Raw genomic sequence first — 12,028 nt, 5'->3', positions numbered from 1 at the left:
ATTGCACACGAGTGGGGCAGTGCTGGGCTGGACTTTGCAGAACGTGGAGATGCTGGGCTTCTGCCTGGGGAGGAAGGAAGTGGCGACCAGCATCCCCAGCACGCAGCAGTCTGAGGCAGTCTTGGGGTGTTTGGTGCCACTGGGAAAGTGGGACCCAACAGCTGAGTCCAGAAGGAAGAAGAAAGCAGAACAAAGCCGGGCATTTCCCAGCAAATGGGGATAGAGGCTGCTGCTAAGCTCTGAAGGCATCACAGATAGGAACAGAGCAGCATTTGGTCCCCCTGGCTCTGCCCCGCTGGCCCAGCACAGCCCCACGGGATGATCAGAACGAGAGGGGTGTTGAACTGCAAAGAAGTGCTGAGCTCACTGTGCCAAAATCGGATAAAGCGCAGCACTTTGCCCGCGCCGGGCCCCAGCTCATCGTGTGCTGGCAGAGGTGGGGATTGGCTCATGCGACCGGGGCTGAAGGAGGGGAGAAGATAAGCTGTCCAATGCTGCAGCAGGCTGCACAGCAAGCAGCCTTATCGCTACCTTTGGGACCTGGTGCTCCGGGCACGCGGGGCCAAGCGACTGGGGAGGCAGCTAGGGGGACTCAGCAGGGCTGAGAGGGGTTCGCAGCCCCCGATCTCCTCCTGGGCACAGTACTGCCCACGCATTGAGCTCAAGACAGCTGTGCTGGAGATGCTCCTCAGAGCGGTCGGTACTTGTGGACACTGAGGCTGATGTATTTTGCACAGGGAGCCTGGTTGAGCCTTTGCAGTGAGCCCAGCACGGTGTGGAGTGCCCCAGTGCAGGGCTGGGGGCTGCTCCTGCTCCAAACCAGGCAGTTTGGAGAGAAAAGCAGTGATGTGTGTCTCAAGCTCTAATGCCACACAGATAACCGTACCCAAAAGTGTTGGGCCTAGGGCAAAGTTTGCAGTGAGAATGGCAGTGTCCAGCTCCCCTGGGATCATGGACATCTCCTGTTCTGGGGCTCTCCCCTCTCCCTTTTCAAGTTGCAGCTCTGTGCAGCAATGAGGCCAGCTCACACGACCACTGGATTTCCCATCCCAAAAGCCTCCATGACCTGGCCCAAGGCTCCTCAGCCCATTCTGAGGCTGAAGGAGCGTTTTGCCCAACATCTCCTGGGACACCAAACTGAGCACACAACACGAGGCTCAGCCCTCGGCCGGCAGCACGCAGACAGCTGCCTGAAGGCTCTGGGACCTCCGGCTCGCTGGCAGCAGCAAAACGTATTTATTACAAAACCAGAAGACTGATATTTAACCCATTAGCCAGCGCACAAAGGCATTGACGTGCCTTGAGAAGGATCCGCAGCAGAAGGATCGGCAGAAACTGACACGTAAGCAGCGTCCCCGCAGAGAGGAGCAGTGGGCACCGGCGCTGGGGGGACCCCGAGCTCCCTGCTGTCCCCTCCGCCCCGCTCGGCTCAGCCCCCTCTCCCCACACACACGCTGTTACCTCGTTTAAAGGACCACCGCTTCTTCCAGCGCTTGGAGAACGACGGCCAGGAGTGGTTGAGCAGTGAGTCCGACATTGGGGCACCCCCTGAGCCCCACGTATGGACAGCCCTGAGCCGGAGAGGACGGCACAGAGCACAGCGGAGCTCGGTGCAAGTCTAAGGCAGCGCTGCAAGCTGCAGCCCAGGGGCTGCCAAGGGGGGAGTGGAGCAGCCAAGTGTTTTGTCAGAAGTATCAGCTGATGGGAGCTGCAGCCAGAGAGAAATTCCTGCTCTCCGGCGTTCCCACCTGTGTGACAGCTCCGGGACTTCCTGCGGCGGAGGCTGAGGATTGGTGACCCCACGGCACACAGAGCCCTGGAGTGCTGGTTGATGGATGCAGGTGGAAGCAGAACACGTGCACCCAAACCTGCCCCGAGCTCCCTGCTCCACCCTGTCATCTGGAGCCACTCTGAGGCCAGTGGGAGCCAACTCCAATCTGCCCCCAGACACCAAAATCCCATTTTGCTGTGTCTGAGCCCCATTGCCATCAGCTCCCCCAGCACAAACTGGCTCCAGGCTCTGCTCCCAACCCCTCACTGTGCTGACAGGGCCCGGTTTCACCCTTGTGCTGCTGCTGGCCTGCAGGACTCTCTCCTGCTGTGCAGATTGCAGCCTTGCAAGGCAGAGCCTCTGGGGCTTGCTTTGGGGTGGTGTCGCACAGGGGTGGATGGCAAAGAGCATTTCTCCACCCAGCTGCAAACCCCAAAGCATCGCCTCCCATGCAGCTATAGCAGGGATCCACCCATCACTTGGGGGCACAGCCACAGGGGGCTCAGAGCCCAGTGCCGCCCAAAGGGAACCAGGAGCTCCCTATGGGTTAAACCCCAACCTCCCGGCGCTGGGGTGAAGCTGCTTCCGCACAGAGCCTCGAGGAAGCCGCGCAACAGCCCTGAGATGGAGCTCACACAACACACCCTGGAGGAGGACAGCAACTCACCCTGAGGGCCGCGGGCATCTCCAGCAATGTCCCCGCACAGCACAGCCGCACCCCGCAGCCCGGATCCTGCAGGTGCACCGCGGGCAGCAGCCCCTCATTGAGGAAGGAAGATCCACACCGCCGGGCGGCTCGCGGGGGCCTCGGGCTGCACCGCTTCACCGCTTCCCCTTTCGGAAGGCGCAAACAAAACCGCCGCGCCCATACCGCTGCTCCTTCGATGGTGGCCCTATGGCAGGGGATGGGGCCGTGGGGGTCCGGCCGCCCTTTCCGGAGTCGTGCACCCCAAACCGCCCCCTGCGGGGTCCTGGGAGCTGCTGAGCGGTGCTGGGCACGGCGACTGCGGTTGCAGCAAACGGCTTCCTGTTCCGTTCGGAGAAGAAGTGCTCTGCGTGCTCTGCAGTGTGAGCCCGGCACGCACAAGCTGTGCCCATGGCTCCTCGCACCGTGGGCTCCCAGGGCTGTGTGCTGGCAGAACCCCGGCCCAGCAGTCCCTGACCTGGTACTGAAGCAATGGGAGGAACCAAAGCACAGAGATGATGGCGGCGGCCGTTCGCTTTGTGCCACTGAGCCCCACGCACGCACCTCTCCCTGCAGCCCCATGCACACGCTGGCCTCAGCCAAGCCCTAATCAGAACAAGATCAGCTCACACTCCAATTACTCAGAGACCGCAGCTTTGGCAACGCTTGGGATAGCAATTACCCCGTGCTCCAGGAAACCACAAGAGCAAAGAGGAATTAAGGTTTCGTTTCTCTAAGTCCACAAGAGCACAATGTGTCACAGCAAGGCTGCTCAGACACCGGGCCGATGGGAGGGACAGCGCAGTGACCCCAACCGAGTGAGGATCAGAGCTCATCCCCTCCATCCACAGTGGCAGACGTGGTTTGGGGCTGAGTGAAGCGGCGCACCTGGAGGAGCGATGAGGGACACAGACATCAGCGCCCGCCCGCATCGCCGCCTGCAGACCTCTGCGACACCAAGGCCACGCTTTGTTTGCATCCCCTGAGAGCAAGCCTGTGTCTGGAGATGCAATTCCCAGACATTTCCGAGTATGCTCCTTTCTCATCGCTCTTGCAATGACAGAACTCCAGATGGGCTCAGAGGCTGCACTCGGCCCCATCCAGCGCCACGGCTGGATGCACGGCAGCACTAGGTGGCATCAGCTCTGCACAATCTCTGCTGATGGACATCACTGCACATCACAGCGCTGGAATTCACCGCAGACCAACCGGGGTGGGGAGTGCCATCGGGGGTGGCCACCACCTCTCAAAAGAAGGAGCGTTCTTCACAAGGACTGCGTCACGTTGCTCACACTGGCAATTCATAGCACGGGATGGGGAGCCTCTGAGCCCCAAGCTGAGCCCTGAGCTGAGCCCCGTGGCTCTTTGGGCCTTACACCACTCATTTTGTAGCCGAAAGCATTGCATGCTCTGAGCTAGGAACTCAGAGCTTTCCCTGTGGTAAAGCAGCCTTTGTTGCTGCAGAGACAGCGGAAACCAAATGGAAGTTATTCTTGGATAATTTATTCAGAATTTTAATATAAACCGTCAATTGCTCAACATTCTGTCACACAGCAAGGGTGTTCTCTTCATACTCAATGTTATTTTCTGTGCACGTCACTGCTTGGCTCTTACATACGAAAGCGATAAAATAAAGGGGAGGCTTTGAGGGTTTTTTCTGTTTTTCTTTTTAATCGCGGCACATTTGATCCTTTATTTCATACAAGACGGGTCTGCAATGCGATCTGCAATACAGTCTGCATGCTGTGAGCTCAGATGGGCGGTGGGGAAGGTGGGAGCAGCACAGCGAAGCTCTGCCACAGCACTCAGGGCGCTGCAGGCAGATCAGAGCTCGCTTTCGGCTGTGTTGGACTCCGCCCCCCCACAAACAACAGCACTTTGCAAACAACACCAAAATGCGGCGTTTTCATCACGGCTCACCTTTTTCAAACAGCCTGAGAGTCGTCAGCGGCTGCTTTGCAGGTGATGGGAGAAGCGTTTGGAAACAACGGTGGTTTGAAGAGACTTTCAGGGACAGTTTGGAGGCTTTGGGAAGAGGCCCGGCTCAGAATGCTGGGCAACACAGAGCTCAATGAGCGCCAGCGCTGGGGCTGCAAACCCACCCAGTGCTGCACAGCCGTCAGGGGGTCTGCAGAGCTTTGCTGAGCCCCCACCCTGTGCTGCAGCCCTGCGCGTAGGCAAAAAACGTGACCATGCTGTAGGAGTTGATACTAACTTTATTATACAAGATTTTAAAAGTCATTTCTCGACCCGTCCCCCTATCACTTGCATTGTGCTGCAGTTATTTTGCTGAACCTGCAAGAGTAAGTGCTTACTTTTGAGAAGGACAAGCAATTTAACTGTAAAAAGAAATGCACACTGAACGACAGCAGATCTGGTAAAACCGGCAGCTCCCAAATTGCATTGAAAAGTCCCATTCCTCCACACGTCCGTCTGAGCGGAGCCACCGCAGAGCAAGCAGAAGCTGATAAAAAGGCCAAATTAATTCAGTTCATACGGATGCTGAACGAATCCTGCTTTGAATTTCACATACTTCTGAAGTCGCTTCCAACCCATCCGAGAGCCCCTTCCCCCGGCGCACAGCGGGGTGCTGGGGCACAATGCATCCTCCTCTCTGCGAGGGGCCAGGCTCACTATTGGGTGTCACTGCTGGCACTGACAGCCCTGGAGGACCTCAGGGTCCGGATCCGCATCGCAGGATGTTCAGGGAACCCATGGGCTCTCTGCCACCCCTACCATGGGGGCTTGGGGGTAACTGCCACAGCCCCTTCCTGCTCCTCTTTGCCATTCTCCTTCATCACTCTTCAGTCAGTAACACAGTAAGCAACATTTTCCAAAGAGATACCAACATTAAACGCAACAAAAGTAAAATTAAGCAAAGTGCCCCATTACTATAATACAGATTTAGGAGGAAAGAGATCTACTACCCACCAATTTCAAGTACCCTACAGCAACCATCGAGCAGCCTCTTCCCTATGCACACAGCACAGCACGCCCTCCTTGCAGCTTGGTCTATTTCCTACCACGTTTCCCCACCCAGAGCTGGCACACAGTTTGCAATATCACACAATGAGCTCTTCTATTTTACAACACAATCAGTATTTACAAGCAGCCACGCTGGGCTTTTAGCCTCGCAGACAAGCTTTGCAATGCTGCACTGTACGGCAAGAGAAGAACCGGGTTTGCAAGAGGCGTCTGGGAGGCGGGCAGTGAATGGAACAAATGTTTCTGGGACCTCTCCAGCCCCCACAACAACACCTGCTGACAGCACACAGCAAAGCAGTGCCGTGGCTTCCTGCTCTGCGGGCTTTGAAAGCCGCGATGCTGCGGCTGCTCGGGGCACCTCTTGCAGCTCCCACAGGGCTGCGGCTGCTCCCCAGTGCGTGCAGCTCTGTGCTGGGACAGCAGCCCTGCAGGCAGGGAGCACCCTGCACCATGCTGAGCTGCCCTGCAGGGAGGGCCTCACGTGGCAGCTGGTTGCAGAGGGTTTTCCCGAACTCCAAGCTGGGCTCTATGATGTTCCTTTGCTCTTCCTAATCCCGCAGCTGAGCATCATCTTTTACAGCCAACGAGTGGCAGTTGGGGCTGTTAGTTTCCATCAGGGCGGAGTGCTGCGGCTGAGGATATCCTCCCTTGGCTGCCCCACACCGCTCCTGGCCAGGAGCAACGCAGGAAGGACAGCAGTGGGGCTGCCGTGCACAGCGCTGGGTCCAACCACTGCTGCTCTCAGTGAGGACGACTGCAAGGCCCAACGCACAGCCCCACACCGGGCGACTGCAGCACTGCGTGTGCCCACAGAGCCAACAGGCATCAGCCGAGCTGCGGAGCCAGAGCCAGCACAGGCCTGGTGCAAACAGTGCTCTATTCCTGCAGTTACAGCCACTGCAGTTTAAGATGCCAGAACAGCGGGGAGGGCTCACTGCAGGCGGCCGCCGCCTGCCCCTCTGTTCACAACGTCCATTTCAATGGGTCTGTTTTCGTGTTTGTTTTCTTTTCCAATCACAACAGAACTAAGATGATAGCAGAGTATCAGATCCAAATTTGCTGCTGCGCATTCGGAGCTGGAAGCAGTTTCCTTTGGTCACTACGACTAACAACAGCGATCAGCAGTGATGGAGCTGCTCCATCCGCTCCCTTCCGGCCCCAGAATTGGGATCAGCTGATACTGGTTTCGCCGACCCTCAACAGGTCCAGCCCACAACATCAGAACAGGTTTTGAGGTGCGCAGTATTAAAAATATCCTTAAGAAACACTGAGGTAGACTGCACCACAACAGGACAAAACGACCCCACCGACCCACCTGCCCCAATTTCACGGATACAAATTTACAGATTCTGCATGTTTTCTTCAGCAAATTGATTTAGCTTTTTTTTTTTTTTTTTTTTTTTTTTTTTTACAGTGTTCTATATATTAAAATAAATAAAAAAATTCTAGTAAGAAAAACTTCTCTTCCTTAGAAAAGTGTGAGAATATGTCTTCTTTCCTGCAGTGTAGCACAGAGCTGCTGGGTAACAGTGACTACATGGTAAAGCAGAAGAAATGTAAACGAGGCCTTTGGAAAGCAGAGGCTCCCCCACACACGGCTGCTCGCAGTGCCCCAACCCCACGGCGTCCTGCTGGCACAGTGGGGCTCTGGGCTCCCTGCTGGTAACCTTTGCATTTCGCTCTCAGCATCTCCCTGCTCCCTCATCGGAGTGAGACGTGTTTCGATTTTCCGACGCTTTGTGCTTATCAGCCTTCATGCAAGCAGCAGCAGAACAAAGCTCGGTCCATACGGACCAAAGTCGACGTTCCCCACCAACACACGGCTGGGGAAACGTGTAGCCGGGGGGGGGGGGGGGCGGGCCGGGTCCCATCCAGGCCCCGCTCCATGCAGGGCCCCCACTCTCCCCCACTCTCCGCATCCACGTCTCCTGCAGCCCCCCAGCTCTGGCACAGCGCCCCGGGAGGCACGAGGGCAGCGAGGTGAAGCAGCAGCAGCAGCAGCAGCAGCAGCAGCAGCAGCAGCAGTGCACGGCGGCGCCCCACAGCCCAACCAGAGCCACCACCGCTCCGCAGCGCTGCGCCGATGCGCTGCACTGTATAAATCTTGAAAGTGTTTTACAAAGCCTTGTCAAGTATAAACCTAACATGTACTTCAGAGCTCCTAAAAGGGTAACCGGCTAAAATTAGTTCCTTCTGAAATCTTTGGACCACTTTAAGACCAAACAGTCCCCGAACTCTCCCCTCCTCGAAAGGACCATAAACAGTCAATAATTTATATGAAGTTAAAATTTAAACTAAAGACATTTTAAATATGTTACAACAAACAATATATATACTCGATGCTGTAAGGACAGAAAACGGTTTCTCAGGTCTGGGGACTCCTCCTTCGTTTGGTCTTGAAAGGACCCATAAATCTCAGATTTCTGCTCCTTTGGCTCTCAGCATATTTTCCTCATTTATTAATGAGAGAAAACCTACTCCCAAGAGTCCTCAGTATAAAAATAATCTGTGTAGGATTCGGTCACTCCAGGGAAACGGGAGAAAGAGAAGTACACGCTTCCGAGAAGAGGAAAGCTTCCGTGAGAACATACAAAACTTATGTACAAAAACCAGAAGTGTATATTTTGCTATACATATACACCCCACGTATGTATACTGCACACACGCACGCACACGCACGCACCCCTGGGCTTTAACCCACGGAAAAAGTACGAAAGCAGCAGCTCTTGGTCAATCTGAGGATCTGGCGCGTCCGACCGCGGTGTCGAACCTTCGGCTGTAGTGACGAGGATGCCTGAAGCCTGGAATTCTCCTGGGGCCGTTGCTGCCCCGCTGAGGTTTGTTCCACACCGTTACACCGCAGCTCAGAGAGCGGCAAATTTCACGGCTGTTGTTGGCAAACGCAGATGCTCCTCCTTCAGTTGAACTGACACGGTCGCTTCCTGTTTTGAAACCATGGTTACAGAAAGGAGAGCAGCCATGGAAACCTCTTCCATTTATGTTCACAGATAAGTCCACTGACAACCAGTCAACTTGGCAAAAAAAGGGAAAAAAAAAAAAAGTATTAATCATAAGATGATTAAAAATCTGAAGAGTCTGTAGATGTGTGTCATACACTGCGGCAGCAGTAACAAAGAGTCCTGAGATCTGTGGAGGGGAGAAAAGCAGACACAACCCTTGGGCCAAGGGAGGCGTTAGGAAGGACTCGACCTGGGCATGGAGAGGATCCGCCCGTTCTTCTTGCCACCGTTCATGTGAGTGTAAGGTATGTGCTCCTCGTAGTTCCCCTTGAGGGCCATGGAGGGCCCGTTGTCCCTCCCCAGGGCTTTGTCCCTCTGTGTGTACGAGGAGGGGTCGAGGGGGATGCTCTCCATGTTCTCGAAGTCCATCTCATACTCCTCTGTTTCCAGAGGTTTGTTCTCCTCGCTGTAGAAGAAGGAAACCTCTTGGAAGCTGGGGTGCAAATCCTCCTTCAGCATCTCAATGACCTCAATGAAGGTGGGGCGCATCTTGGGGTTGTACTGCCAGCACATCTGCATCAGGTTGTGCCTGGTGAGGGCAAACAAGAGTCGGGCATTGGAAGAAACAATTCCACGACTGGCAGAAACACACAGAGCAGGGCTGCTCTGCTGCTCCCCGACCCCTCAATCCCACTCCAGCCGAGGCCTCGGCTCTGTTTCCCATCTCCATTGGAAAATTCCATTCGTCCTCTCCCTGTTTTTTCTCTCTTTCTGTCTAGATTAAAAATTCCTTCCAATCCCTTCCACTGTTCCTGACTCAGCTTCCAAACGGTACAGGGCTGCAGTTCGTGCACTCCATGTGTGTGTGTGCACTCTTAGAGCCATCTCACAGTTTTTAATTCATTCAATCTTAACACAGCCTGAAAGTTTCTACAGCCACACGGAAAAGAGGAAGCTGTGCAGAGGACAGAGGCCCTGTGAACAACAAACCCAAGAGAAAGGCTGCAGCAAGAGGTCATGTGTTACCGTATCACAAAGAACAAACTTACAGATCTCCTAGGTACAAAAAAAGTTTCAAACTGGAGTTTGCACCAGGCAGGAGAGACGAGTCCCCAGGACAGCAGGCTTTTTTCATAAAGGTACTCACAAAACATGTTTATTTTTGAGTCTGGGAGCGCTGCTTTGGCCAGCAGTGGGGTGTGTAAGAGGCTGCTGGGAACAGGGAGCTACTATTGGCATTCCCTTTCCCAGCCAGGGCTCCTTCCCATCACTCTGCACACTGCTCCAGAGGCTCCTTACAGCCTTCAGTCCCAACACCCTGAACACTTACCAACAGGATTTCTTTTTAAACGCTTCAACAGCAGCAGCTCAGGGAGCATCTGGGTACGGCTGGGGGACGCAGTCACCGCCAGCCCACGGACACTGGACATCACAAGCAGTGGGGGACAGGAACCCCAACCCCATTCATCAGAACGCCTGCTCCAGGCTGCCATCCCCTCTGGGAGGAGCTTTGCACTCTGTCTTTAGACAGTGTCCTCTTTTAGGGCTATTGATGCAATGCTTACTTGCATTCTAAGCTTTTCCTGTGCTTTGAGTTTCACTTTCTCCAGTCTGCACTCACTGTAGGCCCCAGGCTGGTTTGATTTCCCCTTGCAGCATCAAGGGCTGGTCTCACTAAGGATGCTCTAATTAATGTCTGTGAGAGGTGGCTCACTAAATTCTGCTTTGTTTCTCCCCAGGAGAGAGGTGGGTCAGAAATGCCATCTGTGGGGCTGCCTGTGTTGCCCACGCTTTTCCCACAGCATGCAGCTCTGCTGACCGGCGCTGCTCCGCTACTTACAGCCTCTCCGGGCAGTTGTCCGGCTGATCCAGGTATCCTCCATCCATCACAAACTTCAGCACCTGTTCGTTCGAGAGTCCCTGGTACGGCTGCTCTGCTAAGCTGCTGATCTCCCACAGGACAACCCCAAATGACCTAAGAAAGAAACAAGACTCCCGGTGAGAAACATCCCAGAGATCCACGCTGAGTCCTGTTTTGGACAACACACATCTTCAAGAATTACTGCATTTTAAGAAAAGGGTTTCAGAACAAGGCCGTGTTCTGCCTGCACCACGTGCGTCAGAACAGTGAACCTCCCACCCAGGATCCACCTGGGGTCGCTGAGCACAACTCACCACACGTCTGAGTACGTTGTGAACACGCCGTCCTTCAGCGACTCGGGCGCCATCCAGCGCACAGGCAGAAGCCCTTTGCCGCCCTTTCGGTAATAATCCGTCTCGTAGATATCCCTGGTCATGCCGAAGTCTGACAAAAGCAATGGGGCTGTGTTCATGCCTCTCCTTCCATGCTGCTTCCACTGTACAACACCTCTTGATGCCTTCCTTGGGCACCAGGCCACTGCCACACTCCCAGCAGGGCTCCTATGCAACTTGCCATCACTGCTCACCCTGTCATTAACACTCAAAACTCCTCTTCCCTACAATCTTCCCTTTATGAATTACTACAGAGCTGTGACAGAGGCTCCAAAGTTACAATTTTCAGTGACAGATTCTATTCTAAACACCATTTTTATTCATCCCTTTGAATTAAGCTGAGTTCTTTTTGCCCATAATCCCACTGCTTTGGCTTTATGTCCAAAGAGGTCTGAAAAACCACCAAGTTGTCGGGTTTTCATTTATTTTTGGATTTTATATTTACTTATTCTAGATGGGTTTCAGTTAAAAACTGGCTCTTGTGGAAGAAAAATGACTTTCAAAAGGCTGGTCACAGAACGGCTCAGGTCAGAAGGGACCTTAAAGGTCATCCAGTCCCACCCCTGCCATGGGCTCCGTGTCCCCCAGCAGCTCAGGCTGCCCGAGGCCCATCCGTGGCCTTGGATACCTGCAAGGATTGGGCCTGGGCTTCACACACATCACAGATACAACGCACAGAATTGTCTGCTGACCGCGATCTGAATACCTCCAATTTTTACAGTGAAGTCCTCTGCAACCATGCAGTTCCGAGCTGCCAGATCTCTGTGAACAAACTTTTTGGCATTCAGATAGGCCATGCCGTCGGCGATCTCCGCAGCCATCTGGATCATTTCTCTCAGTGTTGGTGGTGGACGACCAGGGTTATTCTACAACAAACACGGCAGCGTTAAAGCACCAACCGAGCTGCTCTGTGCCACAGCACACCGCCTCTCCCCGTCCGTACCTCAGCGTCGGGTCTCAGAGAGCGCAGGTAGCTTTTCAAGTCCCCATGTGCCATCAACTCCATGACCACCAGCGTGGGTTGGCCCTTGGAGACCACCCCGAGGAGGCGAACCTGAGAGCAAAGAAGTTCTGCCAGGGCTGTGTAAGAGCACAGGGGGCAGAGCCCAGCTGTGAGAACAGGGGTGAGAACAAAGCCAGCGTGCAGAAGAGCCTGCAGCAGCACCCACGGCTCTGCCTGCACTTCTGACAGGGCAAAGGGAAATGATGCAAAGAGGTTGGTGTGCTTTATAAAATCAGACATGGAAAATCCCAGCTCTCTTCATCAATTGCTTCTGCAGAAAGGCTGCTTTTGTTACTGGAAAGTCAAGCTTTCAAAGCATTGAAGGAATATTAAAGGATGGGGCTCTCACTTGCCACCATCAGAGCCGCCGG

At 54.4% G+C, this 12,028-nt stretch overlaps 2 protein-coding genes across 8 annotated transcripts in view; both read right to left on the bottom strand.

Moving 5' to 3' along the window:
• The window catches only part of ARHGEF18 (Rho/Rac guanine nucleotide exchange factor 18), a 42,026-nt gene extending 39,439 nt beyond the window's left edge, over positions 1–2,587 (bottom strand). For 6 of the 7 annotated variants that reach the window (XM_042887257.1, XM_042887262.1, XM_042887258.1 and 3 more), the window contains exon 1: positions 1,462–1,632. In XM_042887257.1, coding sequence (XP_042743191.1) covers positions 1,462–1,537 — 76 coding nt within the window. In that variant the 5' untranslated portion in view covers positions 1,538–1,632. Of the gene's footprint in view, positions 1–1,461; positions 1,633–2,438 lie in introns of those variants that run through there. The other variant, XM_042887264.1, reaches the window with a different exon arrangement.
• Positions 2,588–4,654: 2,067 nt separating this feature from the next.
• Positions 4,655–12,028, bottom strand: part of INSR (insulin receptor) — a 38,538-nt gene continuing 31,164 nt past the window's right edge. Inside the window, exons 17-21 of the mRNA XM_042887265.1 lie at positions 11,598–11,708; positions 11,361–11,520; positions 10,577–10,706; positions 10,242–10,376; positions 4,655–8,990 (exon numbers count right to left, since the gene is read on the bottom strand). Of these exons, the coding sequence (XP_042743199.1) occupies positions 8,636–8,990; positions 10,242–10,376; positions 10,577–10,706; positions 11,361–11,520; positions 11,598–11,708 (891 nt within the window). The 3' untranslated portion in view covers positions 4,655–8,635. The remainder of the gene's footprint in view (positions 8,991–10,241; positions 10,377–10,576; positions 10,707–11,360; positions 11,521–11,597; positions 11,709–12,028) is intronic.

This window comes from Lagopus leucura, unplaced genomic scaffold (assembly GCF_019238085.1).
Source record: "Lagopus leucura isolate 7727_CA_CO unplaced genomic scaffold, USGS_WTPT01 Super-Scaffold_100076, whole genome shotgun sequence".
NCBI classification, from domain to species: domain Eukaryota; kingdom Metazoa; phylum Chordata; class Aves; order Galliformes; family Phasianidae; genus Lagopus; species Lagopus leucura.
The sequence above is the reverse complement of the archived record's forward strand: the minus strand, read 5'-3'. Positions and strand labels throughout refer to the sequence as shown.